Source organism: Ranitomeya imitator, chromosome 10 (genome assembly GCF_032444005.1).
Source record: "Ranitomeya imitator isolate aRanImi1 chromosome 10, aRanImi1.pri, whole genome shotgun sequence".
NCBI classification, from domain to species: domain Eukaryota; kingdom Metazoa; phylum Chordata; class Amphibia; order Anura; family Dendrobatidae; genus Ranitomeya; species Ranitomeya imitator.
Genome location: NC_091291.1, coordinates 126,710,464 through 126,731,910, shown reverse-complemented (window position 1 = coordinate 126,731,910; position 21,447 = coordinate 126,710,464). Strand labels below are relative to the sequence as shown.

Sequence of the window (21,447 nt, the reverse complement as noted above, 5' to 3'; positions counted from 1 at the left end):
GAACACTAACTGGAGCGGCAGTGGGGGCCATAACAATGATATATGGCCTCACTGGACTGTGTGTAGTCATGGAGCGAGGAGTAATTACCGGAATTGTCAGTGTATCTAGCGAGAAACCATGAAGAGGATATATGGAGGCAGAGGGGGGGAGGAGGGAGATGAAGCTGCAACTTCTCACCTTACTACATGTAGTACAGATCTACAGCAGCCTATGAAAAGACTGGGATTTTGTTTAGCAAAAACAGTTATTCTTAATGCTAGCATTTAACCATCTTTTCAGTCAGCAGCCACTAAAAGGGATATTTTCCCCACTCTTCCCTTCCTTCTATTGCAAACATGGCTTCTCTCTACTAATGTTTCAAAAAAGCAAAATCTGCCGTGCGCCGCATCGGTGTCCCCAGGACCAGAGGGGAGACTTCACAAGCACAGATAGGCTGCAGGGTTAGGTGAGCGGTCCGGCGGAGCGGCAGCACCGGAGAGGAGGATGGGTCAAGCATGGCATACTTATAGGGGTACGTGTGCCGCCTTCTGCATGTATGAAATCCCACTTCAAATAATAATTAAAAAAAAATAACCCCTTTAAATGTCAAAGGGGACGTGGAAGCATTGAAGGTTACTTAAAAATGTAAAAGGTGTGAACAAAGCTTTACCATCGCCATCTTTATAAGTGTGCATACCCGGAACACTTCACCAAAATAATAATAAAAGTTTTCCTTCATTTATTAAAGCCATTGTAATCTATTAAAAAATACAAAAAAGAGGAAATCTCATTAAAAAACACCAGACTGTGGTTTCTCCTAATACATAGAAATTCAGTGCAAAAAAAATACACATATAAAAAAAATAGAATATTGTTCATTTTTTTGGATATCGGATGAGCAGTGACGGTTTCCCCGTGGTGCAATTATATTGCTAATTAAAAAGAAAAAATATCAGTCACTTGCTAAAGAGAGGTCATCAGTTCCTCGGCCTCTTCACAGTGGAGTCCGTCCTTCATTATCCACTTCTTCTGCTCGACAGTGGCGCAGGGAGGAGATTCTGGAAGATTGACGGCTGCCCCCTTCCCCGACCTCTCATCATACATGGCTGACTTGGGTATCGGCAGAAGGATCCAGGATCACTGGGGCCGACGAGGCTTTGTGCGTTCGCTCACGTCTGACATATCTTGGTTTCCGTCCTATAAAGACCAAAAAGGTTCTTTTCACATTAGTGTTTCCAGTATGTTGATGTAAACTTAATTTTTTTTGTGAAAAATTGCAAAACCGACGGTTATAACGCGCCATTTCTTACTAGTGATGAGCGAACGTGCTGGGATAAGGTGTTATCTGAGCATGCTCGGGTCCTAACAGTGTCTCCGGCGTGCTCGAATACTATGTTTGAGCCCCCGCGACACGGTTCGACAAGCGCAACACATTCAGGAATTGTCTAACAAACAGGCAATCCCTGCATGTGTTTGCTGCTGTCGAAAAGCAGCAGGGACTCAAACATAGTATTCGAGCAGGCCGGAGACACTGTTAGGACCCGAGCATGCTCAGATAACACCTTATTCGAGAACGATCGCTCAACACTGCCACTCTACAAAAACACCCAGCCAAGTTTTGCAAATTACATACACACAAAAAAAACAAAAAACACATTTCTGCATCCTAAAGTGACAAATTCTGGGAAGCACAATATAGTTTTGGAGTTACCTGAAGGATTTGGTTCTGGGATCATCAACGCCTGAAAAAAAAAAAAAAAAAAAAAAGTTAAAACTTCAAAATATTCTTATAAAGAAGTCATACTATAACTATACACAAATACATTACACAGGTATATTTTTATTATTTATTTATTTAATTTTTTTAAAACAAAATTGCTCCAAATATTTGTTATAATAGGTGTTTATTAGATGGTAAAAACGCTGCAAACTCTGGGCTTAAGAGTCCAGAGGGCGGTGCCAATGAGTCGTTGAAAGCTTGTGTATAGAAATATTTGGACACATGAGTAGGGATGAGCGGAGCCGTCAATGGACTAAAGTTCGGACGAATGTGAACAAAGTTCGGTTCGGGTACCAGATCTCTACCTAAACTTGAACCCCATAGAAGTCAATGGAGACCCGAACGCTGGTGCTGTAAAAGGGTCTCTGTCTCTCTTGGTGGGTTTGTTGATCTCTGCTCATAAGTAGTAGAGAATTAAATCAATAAGTTAGAAGGAATAGGAAACCATCTCCCAAAGAACTATATTAATATATATGTAATCACAGACTTCTTACCATTTCGCTGGGCTGTAAGATAGATGCTGAAATAGAAAAATATATATAAAAAAATAAATTAGTAATTCTGGATATTATATATACACACACAGATACAATATATATTGTATGTGTGTGTAACCTGTATATAACCTGTTACATACGTGGCTGGGCAATATACTACGTGGACATGCATATTGCGTTAGAATCGGGACACCATCTAGTGTGTGTATAATATATATATATATATATATATATATATATATATATATATATATATATATATATATATATATATATATATATATATATATTTATATTTATACACACACTAGATGGTGTCCCGATTCTAACGCATCGGGTATTCTAGAATATGCATGTCCACGTAGTATATTGCCCAGCCACGCAGTATATTGCCCAGCCACGCAGTATATTGCCCAGTGACATACTATGTGACTGGGTAGTATACTACGTGGCTGGGCAATATACTACATTGCACAGCGACGTAGTATACAGCACAGACACGTAGTATATTGCCCAGTCACATAGTATATTGCCCAGCTACGTAGTATATTGCCCAGCCACGTATGTAACAGGTTAAAAAATAAAAAAAAACATATACTCACCTTCCGAGGGCCCCTTGTAGCCCTGTCGCCTGTGTGCGGTGCACACGGCAGCTTCCGGTCCCAGGATTGGTATAAGCGCAGGACCTATGATGACGTCGCAGTCACATGACCGTGACATCATGGCAGGTCCTTCTCGCATTGCATCCTTAGCACCGGAACCTGCCGCTTGCACTGCCGAGGACAGGACACGATGGCGGAGGGTGAGAATAACCCTTTTTTTTTTTTTTTTTTTATTATTCTTATTTGTAACTTTAGATCTTTTTACTATGGATGCTGCATCCGCAGCATCAATAGTTAAAAGTTGGTCACACAGGGTTAATAGCTGCATAACCGGAGTGAGCTACACCGCGGTCCGGTAACGCTGATATTAACCCTGTGTGAGGGCTGACTAGATGACTGGAGGAGAGTGTAGAGCGGGCACTGACTGCGGGGAGGAAAAAGCGGCCATATTGCCGCCGGACTGTGGCCGTCGCTGATTGGTCGTGGCAATGGTCGTGGGCATTTTGCCACGACCGATCAGCGACTTGGATTCCATGACAGACAGAGGCCGCGACAAATGAATATCCGTGACAGACAGACAGAAGGACAGACAGAAAGACGGAATTGACCCTTAGACAATTATATATATATATACACTAGATGGTGACGTCGTGGCAGGTCCTTGTCGCATACCATCCTTGCTGGAACCTGCCGCTTGCATGGAACGGTTACCGGAGCGTCTCGAGGAGCGGGAAAGGCGGCGGAAGGTGAGTATATAATGATTTTTAATTTTATTATTTTTAACATTAGATCCTTTTACTATTGACGCTGCACAGGAAGCATCAATAGTAAAAACTTGGTCACACAGGGTTAATAGCGGCGGTAACGGAGTGAGTTACCCGCGGCATAACGCGATCAGTTACCGCTGGCATTAACCCTGTGTGAGCATTGACTTTCTTTAGTAAAAGAAAATATATAATTTTATTCAACACCATTCTCAAATTTATTACAATGGATTAATAAATGGGGTTTCTTAATATAAGACGTTCCCCCACATACCACGGATAAACACTACGTTACAGGAGATATCTGCTTAGGAGAGGACATTGGAGGTAAAGTGCAGGAACGGTGGGTGCCGCATACCTTTATAGCCCAGCACAGGTTTCCATTTATAGTGCATACAAAACCTACTAGAACACGTCTTTCACACCTGACACTTGTCACACACCTTTATTCCTTCTGTAGAAGACTTCGGGCAGCATGCGCGAGCGTTTGAGGTAGAAAAATGAGGCCACGGAGAGGACAAGGAAGAGACTGATGAAGAGCGTTCCCAGCAGGAGAGATGCCGCCAGCGCTGGATTGCCTGGACAGAACAATGAGACTACATTTACTATAATAATAATAATAATTTTTATTTATATAGCGCCAACATATTCCGCAGCGCTTTACAAATTAGAGACGGGAATTGTACAGACAATAGACATTACAGCATAACAGAAATATAGTTCAATATAGATACCAGGAGGAATGAGGGCCCTGCTCGCAAGCTACAGACTATGAGGAAAAGGGGAGACACGAGAGGTGGATGGTAACAATTGCTTTAGTTATTCGGACCGGCCATAGTGTAAGGCTCAGGTGTTCATGTAAAGCTGCATGAACCATTTAACTGCCTAAGTATGTAACAGTACAGACACAGAGGGCTAATACTGCATAAAGTGTATGAGAACATGATGCGAGGAACCTTTTTTTTTTTTTTTATAAATAGGCCACACAGGGATCGTTAGGTTAATGCATTGAGGCGGTAGGCCAGTCTGAACAAATGAGTTTTTAGGGCACGCTTAAAACTGTGGGGATTGGGGATTAATCGTATTAACCTAGGTAGTGCATTCCAAAGAATCGGCGCAGCACGTGTAAAGTCTTGGAGACGGGAGTGGGAGGTTCTGATTATTGAGGATGCTAACCTGAGGTCATTAGCGGAGCGGAGGGCACGGGTAGGGTGGTAGACTGATACCAGGGAGGAGATGTAGGGTGGTGCTGAGCCATGGAGTACTTTGTGGATGAGGGTAGTAGTTTTGTACTGGATTCTGGAGTGGATGGGTAGCCAGTGTAATGACTGGCACAGGGTAGAGGCATCGGTGTAACGGTTGGTGAGGAATATGATCCTGGCTGCAGCATTCAGGACAGATTGGAGCGGGGAGAGTTTGGTAAGAGGGAGGCCGATTAGTAGAGAGTTACAATAGTCCAGACGAGAATGAATAAGTGAAACAGTCAGAGTTTTTGCAGAGTCGAAAGTAAGAAAAGGGCGAATTCTAGAAATGTTTTTGAGATGCAGGTAAGAAGAGCGAGCCAGTGATCGGATGTAGGGGGTGAATGAAAGGTCAGAATCAATGATGACCCCAAGGCAGCGGGCATGTTGCTTTGGAGTAATGGTGGAACCGCACACGGAGATGGCAATGTCAGGCAAAGGTAGGTTAGTAGAGGGAGAAAACACAAGGAGTTCAGTTTTTGACAAATTTAGTTTCAGATAGAGGGAGGACATGATGTTAGAGACAGCGGTAAGACAATCACTGGTGTTTTCTAATAAGGCAGGCGTGAGATCAGGAGCAGAAGTGTATAATTGGGTGTCGTCAGCATAGAGATGGTACTGGAAACCAAATCTACTGATTGTTTGTCCAATAGGGGCAGTATACAACGAGAAGAGGAGGGGGCCTAGGACTGATCCTTGAGGAACCCCAACAGTAAGGGGAAGGTGAGAGGAGGAGGAACCAGCAAAACATACAGTGAAGGATCGGTCAGAGAGATAGGAGGAGAACTATAGCCACTTTTTGGTGACGCTCCGTATTCCACCCTACTTACTACCCATCAGACTGTAGTCCCCAATCCACAGGGCGATCAGTGGTATTGCAGAATTTAGGGCGTTATCCAGTCACAGTTGACCCCTTTAGGGCAGCTACAAACATCTCAACTTTCCATTAGGAATAGTGCAAGGACTAGATTCATGCCGCCCTGGTCTCGGCACCTAGTAGGCCCATCAGAGGTACTGCAGCACGACATGACAACATGTTGGGGCCTTGAAGGTACAAGAGGTGACAAAGAGGTGAAGACCGGTGGCCAGAGGAGCGGTCAGGATGCCCGACCAGAGCAATGCGTATTCAACTGCTCTTGTCTAGCGAGGAAACGGTAACATTTAGGCAATGAGAGTGACTTATCAGAAAGTGAAGCTTCTTATGTAACTGATGGAGGGGTCCCGGAGGAGATCTCGATGGTCCCCCCCCCCCCCCCCCGTTTTCAGGATGTGACATAATCGTAGCCCCAGGATCCGGGCTGTTTTGGCCGCACACTGAACACGTGGCAGCATTAGCTTGTCTTCACGCTCCTTCATAGTTCGTTTGATTTGCCTATCACGGTATGATAAGTGTATTGATCTTAGTTTAATCTTAGGTCTCACAAGTTATCCGAGTAGCACAATGTTCCCAGGATTTTTTAGCTTCCTCCCTTCTTCCAGGTCACGTGCAGATGTTGGAAACGATCGTGTCCAGAGATACGTTTTACAATATGGAAACTCATGTATGGAGGAGGAGGAGGAGGACTGGTTTTGGAGGTGGGTGAATGGGGGATAGGAGGTGTCCACCTCTGATATTGACAGCACTATCAATCAGGCGACCATACCCCAGAGTCGGGGTTGTCTGCCCTAAAAATAACATTAAGAGGAGAAGTCATGGACCTTTTTGCATCTGGAAAGTGAGCAGTATCTTAAACCATTCTCCAGACTCTTGTCCCATTAGCTGGCCCCAAATAATGGTACACCCCACAATGCATTCACCCTACACGAGAAAACAAAGTTTCCAATGTAAACAAGGTGCAAATTTTTATCACTTTGAGACCTTTTTTTTTTTTAATGCAGTAACCCATGGGTTTGACATGAAATGCAAAGTGTATGGAGTGTTCACAAGTTACCTTTCGAATTCCGCGCTTCTCCGGTGATCCCTATGGGGCCTACCGTGAGAACTTTGCATGTACGGCATGTGATAGCTGCGGTCTAACATCGGATGAAGTGATCTAGGGAAACTAATCTCTGCAGACCAAGCTGAGACAACTAAAGCGACTGAATTTACTGGAGAAGGACATCATGGTCGGAAGAATAGAAGGAACAAGGCGAAGAGGAAGACCAGCAACTCGATGGCTTGATACTATCAAGATAATAGTGGTGAAGACTCTGGTGGACCTATCTAGGCTTGTACAAGATCGATCTTCCTACACATCGTTCATCCATGAAATCTCTGTGGCCCAAGGTCGAGTTGAAGGCCATTAAATAAATGGGCATCTCTAATTTGACAAGGTCTCCTACTTTCGACAAACTCCTTCCAAGTTGTGAATGATCGTCCCTGGCAAGCCAGTCATCTAAATTCATCCGACAACAGAAATCCAACATTGCAAATGATTTGTCAGATACTTTGTAATGGCCGATAGCAGACTATCGCTTACGTATACTTTTAACATAATGGTTGGATGAAATGGTCAGAATCAGACAGACGTGTATATAGTTCTAGGCGCCCGTTAATGGTCCTGTGTAAAATGGACCTCAGCGGTCTATGGCTCGGTGCGCGTCCACCATCCCCTTTTTTTGCATTCCAAACCTCCCCACCTACATATACAGCAACAAACATGAAAACACTGATTGGGAATTCAGTGAGAAAACAAATGGCGGACACTTACTCAGATGATGAGGAACAGATGGAGTTGTGCTGATGTTCATGTGGATTTCCGACACTTGAGTGGTTACTGACACATGGTAAAAACAAAACAGAAATAATCGATCATGTGAACATGACCTTAAATTGAATCTGTCAGCACAAAATGACTGTCCAAACCAAGCACAGGCGCTCAATGGGAAACAAGTAGGTGGGAAGATGCAGTGAACCGTTGGGCCACGACAAGGGTGCGCCGAGCGCCTGTGCTTGGTTGGGGCAGTCATTTTGGGCCAACACACTTCCTTTCACATCGGCTCCTCCATCCCCAGAATATAAAAAAAACAAAAAAAAAAACAGTTTTATACAATTTATTGACATGCCGAGCTTTTGCAAGTTTACATTCATATGGATTCAGGAAGTTTATTAGGAGACAGTCAGTGTGAAAAAATAGAGGCGCCACAAGTTTTGGCAGATGGACTCTACAGCGTTGCTAACAATACCAAGTCACCGGACTAATATTTTTGGGGGTAATTTTAGCAAATTGAGAAACAGATTCTCCTACTGTATTTTATGACCCAAGGAGACCTCTGTAGTTGCAATATCCGATAGGGTTGGAACTTCCACTCTCTGTAGTATTGCTGCACCGGAGATGATCTGCGGTTCTCGGCAGCAGCCACTACACACTTCAACTGCGTTCAATGCTTACATCCGGCCACGAGCAGACAGGCGAGGGTGCCACATGTCTGACCCCTACCGGATATATCTCACCCATCTTAAGGATCGGTCATTAATATCATATGCATACTGCTGTAAAGACATATGTATATTCATCAAGTAGAGGGGGAAAATAGATAAATTATGGAATCACTGTAAAATGGTGGAAAATAAAACTATATAATATCTATAGATACACACATACATACAAGACGACTAAGGGGGACGGAAGACGACTAAGGGGGACGGAAGACGACTAAGGGGGACGGAAGACGACTAAGGGGGACGGAAGACGACTAAGGGGGACGGAAAAAAAAAAAAAAAATTATATATATATATATATATATATATATATATATATATATATATATATATATATATATATATATATATATATATATATATATATTTCCCCTCAATTGTCACCTCACATCTAATAATTAACAAAAAAAACAAAACACACACACCCTAGTGGGTTAAAATATTTAGCAGGATTCACTCAATCAGTGGCATGGCGTGGTCCTCGTGCAGTGATTATTTGCCGTGTGGATAGTCTGCAGCCTTCTTCTGAGGAAGTGATCGGGACGGTCCCCGACCCCACAACAGCATTTCCCGCTACTCTGCGAGTCACGTTTTAGATCTTTCTTCTAGCCGATACTTTTTCTGCTCCATTAAAAGGCTGGAAATCACATATGACTTCGGACATTTTTCTGCATCTAGTAATGGCTGAAGTCTTGAAAAAAAAAAAAAAAAAAGCCCACGAGTTGAGTGATGTTGATTTCTCACACGTGCAGCATTACTGCTAGGACAGCACATGGTGACTCATGGGATAAACGCCAAGAATTCACATGAAGCGACCTGGACTGGTTCCTCAGATATGCAAACGTTTTCTAGAAACAATAACATTGTGACAATACCGAAGTGCGAATGATCAGAAAATACAGGAATAGTGCCGACCCCACCTGTTACACCCGCATTGCTCCACCAGTGACCGCCGCGCAGCATGTGGAGTAACCCGACCACTCGCTGCAGACGCCTTATTACAAGGGTTTTCTGCACTTCACATCCTTTTATATTGTTAGACGGGCGCCTTGAAAATCAGTGTTGTGCTGCTGCTGGGACCACCGCTGATCAATTTAGCTGCAGTGCCTCCGCAGGGGAAATAGAGTACTACACTGCTTCCATTAAAAAAAATAAAAAATATATTGGATGTTCTGCACAGTTCACTCTCTGCATTACAAAGGGTGAACATTTCTCTGCATCACAGAGAAGTAAGGCTTATGGGGAAGAATTATGAGTGGTCTTGCACCTGAATTCCATAAGTGCAAGGTTTTTGATAACTTCTGTGATCGTAAAATACAGTAAAGCGGGAGAAAAAAAAAAAAAAGAAGAAGATTGCCTTTACCCAGGACCAGCGCCACTTCTGTGCAATGGCTGTGTCTGGTATTGTAGCCGATTCTATTCCAATCCAATGAATAAGGTCAAGCTGCAGGATACGAGCCATGCCCAGCTGCGGATTGGCACCGCTTCATGCCCGGGTACAGAACTCTGCCTCCTTTTGGCCTTCAAATCACAAATTCCAATATTTTTAAAGCCGTGCCTCGGTATTTTTATGTGACTGGTCGGAATAGTCAGGCAGTGATAAACCAGTGTGACCGGGTCTGCACGCATCGTCCGCTTCGTTTGTCAGGTGGACGAGAGGCGACTTGTCGGAGTGCAGGAGGCGAGTGACGCAGCGGTGCTGAATGCCGCCTCTCCCGTCTGGCCGGACGCCCGGCTCCTGCAGCCACATGTTACACAATACAACAGCTGCACCCACCGGTCTGTGCCCCCGATGACACATGGGGCGACGATGGACTGGGACTAAAAGGTGGAGAAAAATACAAAAATATATACCGTATACGGTATATTTCACCTAGACACTCACCATCGCTGCACGCTGTCCAGTTCAGAGACGCGTCCCAGCCGCTCTCATTAGTACACTGTAAACAGGAAACGCTGCCATTATTAGTCCAGACCCGATAACATCCTGGGGGGCAAAAATAAATAATTATATATCCCATAAGGAAACCCCAAAAATAGCCCATCCATGAAAACTCTAGCCTCAATTCAAATTATTATTATTTCTTTTTTTAAATGTTGTGGTCAGATGTTTTATAAAGCCTGTGCGAAAATATTGTAAAAAAAGTTTTATTATATGGCATTGCGTCCATGGCTTGAAAATAAATCATGGCTACTTTCTCCCATAACCAGCGCCACGCCTGTTTTCGGGTTGACAGCTCAGACCTGTTCTCATTAAAGAGCCGAGATGCAGTACCAGAGACGATCCCGAGACAGGTGTGGCACCCTTCCAGGGGGGAAAAAAAAAAAATAATTATATTATTACTATTATATTAAATAATAACTATTATATTAATTCACAATAAAAATATATTAGTAATAAATATTATAATATTATATTAATAAAAAATTGTAATATATATAATAAAAATATTATATTAATAAAAAAAAAATATATATATATTCAGTTAGATTCACATTGCACGGTAAGATATGCAGTGTTTCTAGTTTTTTTTTCCTTCAGCATACACCCACCATACCAAGCAGAATCCCACCCCGCTGCTGTCAGCGAGCCCTGGAGATTATGTGCTCAGGAGGGATTTAGGGTGTGACCCGCACCCAGGACAAATTCCATTAGGGCGACACAACCGTCCGGTCACATGAAGAATAACAGGTCTCAGCCTTCACTATTTATATTCTGGAATCCCGGAGTAGGGAGACGCCATTTTCATTTTATAAACTGATATAAGGGGGTGGGGGAAGCAAAGCCTCATGGGGGGCATCCAGAATTAGAAAAAAAATATTGCTGCTTCCTTCCACAAACAGCTCCCTCCCCAACTGCACCATTCATTCTTAAAGATCTGAACTGCAATACCAGATTCTACCTGAAGACAAGCGGTGGCGCTACAACGAGCATCAATGTTATAATAGTGCAGAGCGCAGTACCATGCGGAGCGGATTGGTCTGCCATCCTACAAAGCGCCACTGCCAAAACCCAATAATCAATGTGAACACGAGGCTACGGCACAGAACACAAGGCAATATGGGGATAGGACATGAGGAAGGATATCCCAGCATTCGCCACATTTACTGCAGCATTGTAATGTGCTGATCAGCTGCATGAACACTACACATGAACACTACACATGAACACTACACATGAACACTACACATGAACACTACACATGAACACTACACATGAACACTACACATGAACACTACACATGAACACTACACATGAACACTACACATGAACACTACACATGAACACTACACATGAACACTACACATGGCAGCTTATGTAACAGCCCATCATTAACACCACAGCAATTACCGGGCAGCGCACAGTGGACGGCAGCCAACGTGCTCACAATTACCTGGCCAGCACCTCTGATCCACCGGGCAGGAGTCGTTTACCATCAGCCGCTCACTGCAGCAGTCGGAGGAGACCTGATGCAAGTAAAGAGGAGTAAGGGTTAAATGGCGAAAGAGGCGACGCCAAGTCTGGTGTAGAAGACATTGGGAGAAGCGGCTGATGAAACCTACAGCGGTGTCTCCTGGATCTAATCAAAAGTCTCTAGTGGCCTCATTTACAAAAATGAAAAAAAAAAAAAAAAAACACAGAAACAGAAGAAGCAAATAAAAAGTGGAAAAAGTAAAAGCAACAATTAAAGTATAGATTTTTTTTTTTTTTTTTAATTATGCGTTTGCATGAGATTATAAAATTATGGCTGCTCCCTTACAGAAATTAGTTGCACATATGTTGCGCCCCGACGCGGTTTCCACAAATGGACGGAGCTGCAGTACCCGTCATGGCGCACAGACAAGAGCCCGGCTTCTGAAAGATTCCATGTTTTTATAATAGCGGTGCACACTGTCTTTGACTGGCCCACGGGACAACAGGGGAATCCTCCGGTGGGCCGCTGTGCAGGAGTGGTCACCACCCTCTTATATGAGCAGCACTTGAATCACTATGTGCAGATAAAGGCGGCATCATAGTCATCTATCATTTGTGATCCAGGCTAATGTCACATTTGCATGTAGCTGAGAAGTGGGGCCCTAGAGATTGTTACCGATGGGCCCTTGGTGGCACCCCAGTCCGACACCGAATGCACACACATTGGAGCATAGTGGTCCGATCAGCCACAACCACGAGCTCCATAAAAACCCACTGTGGACATTAGGAACCTTTGAGGGTGAATAAACTTTTCTTCATCTCATTTATCGGCATGAGCCCCTAAAGTGCTCGGGTGAATGAGGGCTCCTGAGCATGGGAGACATGGTTGTGAGCCGAACGAATGACTGAAGCATCGTTCAGCCGATAACCATCCAATGTGTCCGTCCAGCTTTAGTCATTACGGTTAGCACGAGATGGTACCTGCAGCCAACTCAGGCTGCACTAGTTGTCCACCTCCCTCAGGTTGGCACATCCAGAAGGTTTGCTGCGTCTTCCACCATGATCTAAAGAGCATGGAGCAGACACCAGGACATGGTTAGTTACATGAGGAGAACCGGACATCACCCAACGGCAGGAGGACCACCAGAGCCCTACAAAATAATCTGCAGCAACTACGGGGGTCCATCACCAAACTGTCAGAATCCATGAGGACACGATGTCCTGTACTGGGACCGCTGCTCTCCCAGTGGCTTGATTGGCATTAACCAACCTGGATGATGCCGGCACTGACGCCGTTGTTTGGCCCTCACATTTATGTATCAGTTTATCCGATGCTGCCAAGTAGAGCCACAGAGATCCAGGTTTGGAGATCTTCCCGGACACCATCGACCATCTCATGAGGAACATGCCCAGACATCAGCAGGAGAGCATAAGGGCCCATGGGGGCAGTACACCCTACTGAGTCAGATTATTAGCTGCCGTGAAGAAGTAACTGATTCTTGGAGCCATTTGTTATCCAGATCTCAACTATTTGATCATTTTGGTTTCCACTGACCATTAATATACAATTTTATTATATATATATATAATTATATTTTAATTTAATTTAATTTATATATATATATATACAAAAAAAAAATCATGAATTTCAAACTGAAATTTTCGTTCATGAAGGTCTGATGAATTTCTGAGCCGTGTGTGACATGTACCATGAGGTTCAGTCTTCAGTCGCTTTTCTCCAGGCTCCTCGTGTTTTGTTCCTCCACAATGTGGTTTCACACTCCGGTATTTGCACTTTTCCAGGACAAGTTTATGTAAACTATACTCCGAAAGGACCTTAACGAACCTTAAAAGTGAATCTCGTTACATTATATAAGAGAAACCTATTATTAGTAACCTGCTAATAAATATGTATTACTACAGCTACTCCCGCTACACCTTGGGGATGTCCTTAAGACAAGTGAATGGACATATTGTTCAGAGTCACAGACGCCTGGAGGCTGTGTCTCCACGTGGCAGAGCATTTCTGCGGCAGATCTGGCAACGGATCCAAGTCACGTTTCACCTTACTGTACATCATTGCACAGTAAGGTGCAAAGACACATTGCCCGCGTGGCGCCATTTACACCCAACGTGACTGGGGTTTACGTGGCTGTACATGGCGCTTGCATCGGGTTAACCGAGTTAGACCTTCCTGCTATAGGCCCCCATCACTTTGGAGGAATCGTAGAGGTGGGGGGTGGGGGGGGTGGGGTGAGGGTCCTACTAATGACGCCTGTCTTCTCCTTGACTTCTCCACAGTCGTAAAGCGGAGGTTCATAAGACATAGAAACTTCTGGTAACATAGTGCTGCAGACAGTCGCCACATCCAGGTAGAGAATGCATCCCATCCTGCTGCAGTCGCCACATCCGGGTGGAGCACGAATCCCATCCTGCTTCAGACAGTCGCCACATCCGGGTGGAGCACGAATCCCATCCTGCTTCAGACAGTCGCCACATCCGGGTGGAGAACGAATCCCATCCTGCTGCAGACAGTCGCCACATCCGGGTGGAGAACGAATCCCATCCTGCTGCAGACAGTCGCCACATCCGGATGGAGAACGAATCCCATCCTGCTGCAGACAGTCGCCACATCCGGGTGGAGCACGAATCCCATCCTGCTTCAGACAGTCGCCACATCCGGGTGGAGAACGAATCCCATCCTGCTGCAGACAGTCGCCACATCCGGATGGAGAACGAATCCCATCCTGCTGCAGACAGTCGCCACATCCGGGTGGAGAACGAATCCCATCCTGCTGCAGACAGTCGCCACATCTGGATGGAGAACAAAACCCATCCTGCTGCAGACAGTCACCACATCGGGGTGGAGAACGAATCCCATCCTGCTGCAGACAGTCGCCACATCTGGATGGAGAACGAATCCCATCCTGCTGCAGACAGTCGCCACATCTGGAAGGAGAACAAAACCCATCCGGCTGCAGACAGTCGCCACATCCGGGTGGAGAAAGAATCCCATCCTGCTGCAGACAGTCACCACATCGGGGTGGAGAACGAATCCCATCCTGCTGCAGACAGTCGCCACATCCGGGTGGAGAACGAATCCCATCCTGCTGCAGACAGTCGCCACATCCAGGTTTAGAACAAAACCCATCCTAATGCAGACAGTCGCCACATCCAGGTTTAGAACAAAACCCATCCTAATGCAGACAGTCGCCACATCCAGGTGAGGAACAAAACCCATCCTGCTGCAGACAGTCGCCACATCCAGGTAGAGAATGCATCCCATCCTGCTGCAGACAGTCGCCACATCCAGGTGGAGAACGAATCCCATCCTGCTGCAGACAGTCGCCACATCCAGGTGGAGAACGAATCCCATCCTGCTGCAGACAGTCGCCACATCCAGGTGGAGATCGAATCCCATCCTGCTGCAGACAGTCGCCACATCCAGGTGGAGATCGAATCCCATCCTGCTGCAGACAGTCGCCACATCCAGGTGGAGAACGAATCCCATCCTGCTGCAGACAGTCGCCACATCCAGGTGGAGAACGAATCCCATCCTGCTGCAGACAGTCGCCACATCAAGGTAGAGAACAAAACCCATCCTGCTGCAGACAGTCGCCACACCCAAGTCCCATCCTGCTGTAGATAAAATTAATCGCCTATGCACTGGGTAAGTGATGCCATATTTCAGGGAGGGGTGCTACTAGGACTTCCACTGATCCCCAGAATAGGAGCCTTGTATCCTTCATTCTTCAATCTGCAAGGTCGTGGCCAAGAAGAGTTAAATGGGGCATCAGGTTGCGCGAGCGTCCTGCAGCTTAATTCAAAGTCTATGGCGCTTGTGATGATATCCGAGTAGAGCGCTTCAGTGTCAGACTTAGAGGGAGTTGTCCACTACTAGAACAGCCACTTCCCAATCTGAATGTTTACCCCCGTTAAGACAGGTGTCAGGCCACCCTAGATTCAGGACCATGTGTATGTACATGCGCAACTCGTGATCAGCATACGTACCAAGGAGTTGATCGGTTCCCCAACAGAATCCATGATAAACCTGCCCAGGATGACGAGGCAGGCCACGGCCATCCTAGCAGGAGAAAACCGGGGTCAGAGCCATACTCCATAGCAATCGTATACACAAGCCAGCACTATATGGCGTCCTACACTACCAACTACTCACCTTGGGATTACAGCCAAGAACTTTTCTACCTGTGCATCTTCACGACAGGTGATTTTTTTTTTTCTTCCCTCGGACAGACGGGTTGTTATGTAACCAGGGACGTTATCTCTCAGCGTCTGGATGTGCTTCACATGAAAGGACCTGGCATTAAAAACAAATCAATGCTTGCTGTAGTAATGGCAGAGCTGATAATGAGTGGAAATCCCGATGGCACGCCGTCTGCGAGTGGCAGGGAGATGGGCCGCACACATCGCCTTCACGCAGAGACGCCCTCCCTCCGACACGCGCCCATACACTACAATCTGCCTCTACTCTTCACATTACAAAACCTAAGGATTGGTTTGAATTTTTTCTTATTTTTACTTACGTTGATTAAATACAAAACGGATTTCTTAATGCTAAAGATTGGATAAAGAAGCAAAACTGGGGAAAGTTTTCGATGGTTTAGGACAGAAAGTGATCTGTACTATATGCAGCAGAACGCCCAAAAATGCAGGTGCTCCTACTGCCCTCTAGAGGAGGAGTCAAGTAGTGCGCAGACGAACGTGCCGGTGATTTCACCCATCCTTCAGCATTGATCTTGTCTCCAGCAGCTGCCCTGCCAGTATATAGTGCCATATTAAGGGTCTATGCACATCACATTGGGAGGATTTCCCCTGTACAGCGCCACTGCTATGGGTCTTTGACCATACACTGTCCGGCATGGGATGGACAAGGTGGCAACCAAAGCTTCGGATGAGAGAGAAGTTGAACTATAACCTCCCTTCAGGCTTTAGGGAAGAGCTGAATTCCCACATTTGTGTTTGACAGACCAAGCCTGGCATGTCACAGTGAGGAGACTTATAAGCCATGCATGCTCTTCTGGGAAATTAAATATGCAAATTGCCTCAAAGAGGACTAAGAACTCTATAGCACCACCTACTGGAAGCAGTGATCCTAACCCTTTAACGAGCCTTGCAATATGACTTCAGATAAAAGCCCAATCAGAATCTCAATTTGCAGATTCCGTGTTCCAGGGTGTTGCCCCTCATCAGAGCAAAGTACGATATGTGATTTGGCTAGGTGAGAGGCTCTGGACTGGGATGTAAGGGAAACATTTCTCCTTGTGGAGAGTGACAAGCCAAGACTGACATGTTAGAGTGAGGAGACTTATAAGCCATGCACGCTGCTCTGGGAAATTAAAGGGAACCTGTCACCCCCAAAATAAAGAGAGTGAGCTAAGCCCACCGGCATCAGGGGCTTATCTACAGCATTCTGTAATGCTGTAGATAAGCCCCCGTTGTATCCAAAAAGATGAGAAAAAGAGGTCAGATTATACTCACCTGGGGGGGCGGTCCGATCCGATGGGCGTCGCGGTCTGGGGCCTCCCATCTTACGATGACGTCCTCTTCTTGGCTTCACGCTGCGGCTCCGGCGCAGGCGTACTTTATATGTCCTGTTGAGGGCAGAGCAAAGTACTGCAGTGCGCAGGTGTCGGGGTTCTTTGACCTTTTCCAGCGCCTGCGCACTGCAGTACTTTGCTCTGCCCTCAACAGGACATATAAAGTACGCCTGCGCCGGAGCCGCAGCGTGAATACAAGAAGAGGACGTCATCTGATGAAGATGGGAGGCGCTGGACGGGACCGCGACACCCGTCGGACCGGACCGGGACCGCCCTGGGTGAGTATAATATAACTTCTTTTTCTTATCTTTTAGGATACATCGGGGGCTTATCTACAGCATTACAGAATGCTGTAGATAAGCCCCTGATGCTGGTGGACTTAGCTCACCCTCGATTTTAGGGGTGACAGGTTCCCTTTAAATATGCAAATTGTCTCTTCAGGAGGAAGAGGACTAGAACTCTAGTGCCACCTATTGGAAACGACGATCCTAAAAGTCAATATCGACTCTTTTAGATTAGTGCCACCTATTGGAATCGGAGACCCAGAGTTCTAGTCCTCTTCAAAGAGACAATTTGCATGGACCAAATATGAACAGTGATTTCCTAATCGGGTGCAGGTCTCCTGATCTTGTATATGCCGATCAGGGTAAAGATTTTAGGTCAGGAGTCCCATGACCGGGTCACAAATCACATCCTGTACTCGGACGTCTGAACAGGGTCAGAGTGAGTATAGCAGCGTCAGGGCTGCGGCTATATCGCTATCATAGGTGGACTGGTCAGAGGTGGCAACCAGTGTGTGTGTCCACCACTTGATAGGTGGCCATGTTTAACCCTCCCTATAGGGGCAGAAAGACAAGGGCCCTGTGCAAGAACAGTATATGGGCCCTCTGCTGTTCAACAGCTCATGCGGATCTAGCACTTGTGGCACAAGCGGTTTCGGTGGTTGTAATGAGCCCCCTTATTCCTTGAGCCCCTGTGCAACTGCCCCAATGAGATGTAAACTCCTGCTCCCTATGGTGATGAGACAATCGCATACTAGGTAAAAGAGTCAAATAAGTTTTACAGACAATAATTATTATTAAAGTAGAAGACTGAAGATGGGAATCCTGGGATGTTCACCTTTTATGAATCCTGGGCCTGGTTATTACAGCCCTGGTGGGGCGGTGACGGCAACTGTAGCTTACTGAGGAATTGGCATGCAGTATATCTCTTACCAAGTGGAGAGGGCGGGGGAAAAAACAGTAAAAAAAAAAAAACATACGTAAAAATAGCATACGATAGACATTGCAAGAAGGGAGAAATAAGAGACCCGACTGAGGAGTTGTACAGGTACAGCAGCAGTCACACCATGGTGAACGTGCCACGAAAAGCTCCTAAAGTTCACCAAACATATCTGTAGGCCATAAGGGTGTCCCTCTCTGCTTGGTCGGGCACTATTTAATATGAAGTAATAAAAGATCTTTACATTGTGGGCTAATCAGCGCCGGTCTGTCGGTGCACCGGAACAAGGCCCATCCTTCCACCGGAGGTACAGCAAGATATCATCCCGACATGATCTACTACATGAAGGCCGATGGATATGTAAAAAAACAAAAAAACCAAACTTCTGGAGCCTCCTCGACAATGGCCGGACCACCAGACACAGCCGGCCATATTGATTAGCATCCACCATGTGTCCATACGACAACACATGGGTGAGCACAAAAGCCCTAGCTGGTTTCCACATCTGAGGAAAACTTGCGAGCTCTGCCACCAGGATACAGGAAAACAAAAATGGCGCTCGGTATATTTTCCACTAGTGGACCACAAACATGGGATAACCATGCCGATTTTCCCCAACACCACGCATGCTTTATCAGGCCGGATATGTACATAATTGATCTGCAAACCTCACTCCCTGACAAAATAATGTTGGCTGATCTCACCAACAAGTTCTATCGGCAGAGGTCCTCAGGATTGGTGTGGATCCCCGAGGTCTAACGTCGCATCATCAGCAGGTGGTTACCTATCCCTTGATACGTGATAAAGGGTTAATCCCATGTTTAGAAGTTATCACCTATGCTATGGATAGATGATGACTTGCCGTAGTGGAGGGGCAGATCACTAGGACCCACATCGATCCCAAAAATGGGGCTATGGAGCAGCTAGATCTGAATAGAGGGGTGGCCGGATTCCGTCTCTATGGGACTGCTGGAGACAGCCGAGTATGGCGACTGGACTCCACTGATCAGTTGTCACCTATCCTGACGGATGATAACTTCTAAAGATAGCAATGACCCTTTAGAAGTTAAGGCTGGTGCTGTTTTATGGAGCCGTAAGGAGAAAGCAGCACAGATTTTGCAGAATCTCAAAAAAAAAACAAAAACATTTACCTGGTGGAAAGCTCTCGGTGACGCGAAAAGTGTGCCGGGAAGTCCTGTCACTGTGCACTTCCTTCCTGTAAGATGCAAGAAAATCAGTCGGGTTTCTGTGGTGCAAAGAACAGACATCTGCGTCTGTAAACCGAGAGGCTTTACCGTTACCGGAGCTTTCTGGCATTGAGCTGTGCCTCAGAGCAGAGCCGTGACCATACGTAAGGGCAGGTAGTCAGCACACACTGTCCGCAGCAACGAACAGGCAGGTGGCATCACATCGTACAGTCACTGTGGGGAATCGGTGAGTCGTAGGGAACATTTCCTCATTTTACTGCCTTGTTGGTTGGAGACTTGTTTGGCTGCTAAAACCAATTTTTCCAAGAAGTGACAGAGGAAATGCAGCCATACTGGTGGTCACCTTTGAATGCTCAAAATTTATCAACGGCGATGACAAATATGGCGGCACTTGTGGTTGTCACTTTCCCTAAATCTGACCAATATGGTGGCACTTGTGGTTGTCACTTTCCCAAAATCTCTCTGTAACTGCTCCCATATCTATGTGTATGTCCGTGACCCGGATCTCAGGTAAAGCGGCTCGTCAGGAGTGCGTCTTCTCACGGGACCCGCGTATCCCAGAAGGAATAATTATATCCAAGGTAATTGTGATGTTTACTCCTCCGGCTCGTGTACTTTCAGAGGCAACTGACGTAAAGGAGCATTTCATAGACTATCGTTTCTGCTGCTGCTCATCATGAAACCATGGGTACAGAACCCACATGATAGCCAAAGGGAAGTTCCTACAGGTCAGGGAGACAGACCCGCGATATTGTGAGAATTGTACAGAAGTAACGTTAGGACGCGACACGATGGATTGTACAACCAGAATTCACAACATGTCCCAATAGTGAGGAAAACTCACACGTCTCCTCCCTGCAGGAGGCAGCCGATCCGCGGACCCCGCCAGCAAGGACGGAGCTTCAACTTTACAAGGATTCTTAGGCCGGCGTCACACTGGCGTTTTAAACGGCCGAGTGCAATGTGATATTAAAAAAAACCAAAACAAATCACATTGCACTCGGACCAATGTTAAGCTATGGGGCAGCTCCCACCAGCCGACTTTTTGTCGGCCATTGTCCTCGGTCCGAGACAATCGCAGCATGCTGCGATTGTCTCGGACCGAGGAAAACTCTCGGCTCACTCGCACCCATATAAGCCTATGGGTGTGAGTGAGACAGCGCACACCACTGGGATATCATCCGAGTGATGTGCGTTATAAGCGGACCCCAGCAATGGAGGAGAGGGAGAAATTCATTTCTCCGCCTCCTCCGCAGCTGTGCTCTGATCCTCCCCGTGCGAGAGAATCGGAGCACAGACGCATGACACTCGGCTCCTGCTCTGCTGCAAGCAGGAGCCGAGTGTCATTAACATATCGCATCCGATGTTCTCGCATAGGATGCAATACGCTAGTGTGACCCCGGCCTTATAGGAGAAGTCTTATTATTAGGGCATATAGGCACGATGGAGGGGTCTCATACCATAGAGAAGTCAAAACTAGCAGGAGGTGGGGTCAACGCAAGTAGGCAGGGGCTGCAAACAGCGAGCCATGGCTAAACTGACAGATGTTAGAGCCGATAAATACAATAGCAAGCACAGCCAGAGGGAACAGCGAGGGTCTCCTCTGCATGCCCCTCTCTGCACAGTTCATCCCACCATACAGGGGTCCCTCACAACACATGAGTCACTCAGTGCAAGGGTCCCCTACTGCGCAGGAGTCCCTCACCATGCAGGGTGTTCCCTACCGCACAGGGGTCCCTCACAAAGCAGGAGTCAACTCG

The 21,447-nt window shown here is 46.2% G+C and overlaps 1 protein-coding gene across 6 annotated transcripts in view; it reads right to left on the bottom strand.

The window, feature by feature from the left end:
- Window positions 1-704: 704 nt before the first annotated feature.
- The window catches only part of C10H1orf159 (chromosome 10 C1orf159 homolog), a 123,544-nt gene continuing 102,801 nt past the window's right edge, over window positions 705-21,447 (bottom strand). For 3 of the 6 annotated variants that reach the window (XM_069742745.1, XM_069742746.1, XM_069742744.1), the window contains exons 2-11: window positions 19,631-19,695; window positions 15,878-16,018; window positions 15,712-15,784; window positions 11,681-11,753; window positions 10,171-10,272; window positions 7,555-7,620; window positions 4,067-4,201; window positions 2,255-2,280; window positions 1,692-1,722; window positions 705-1,177 (exon numbers count right to left, since the gene is read on the bottom strand). In XM_069742745.1, coding sequence (XP_069598846.1) covers window positions 1,077-1,177; window positions 1,692-1,722; window positions 2,255-2,280; window positions 4,067-4,201; window positions 7,555-7,620; window positions 10,171-10,272; window positions 11,681-11,753; window positions 15,712-15,783 — 606 coding nt within the window. In that variant the 5' untranslated portion in view covers window position 15,784; window positions 15,878-16,018; window positions 19,631-19,695 and the 3' untranslated portion in view covers window positions 705-1,076. The other 3 variants (XM_069742747.1, XM_069742749.1, XM_069742750.1) reach the window with 3 other exon arrangements.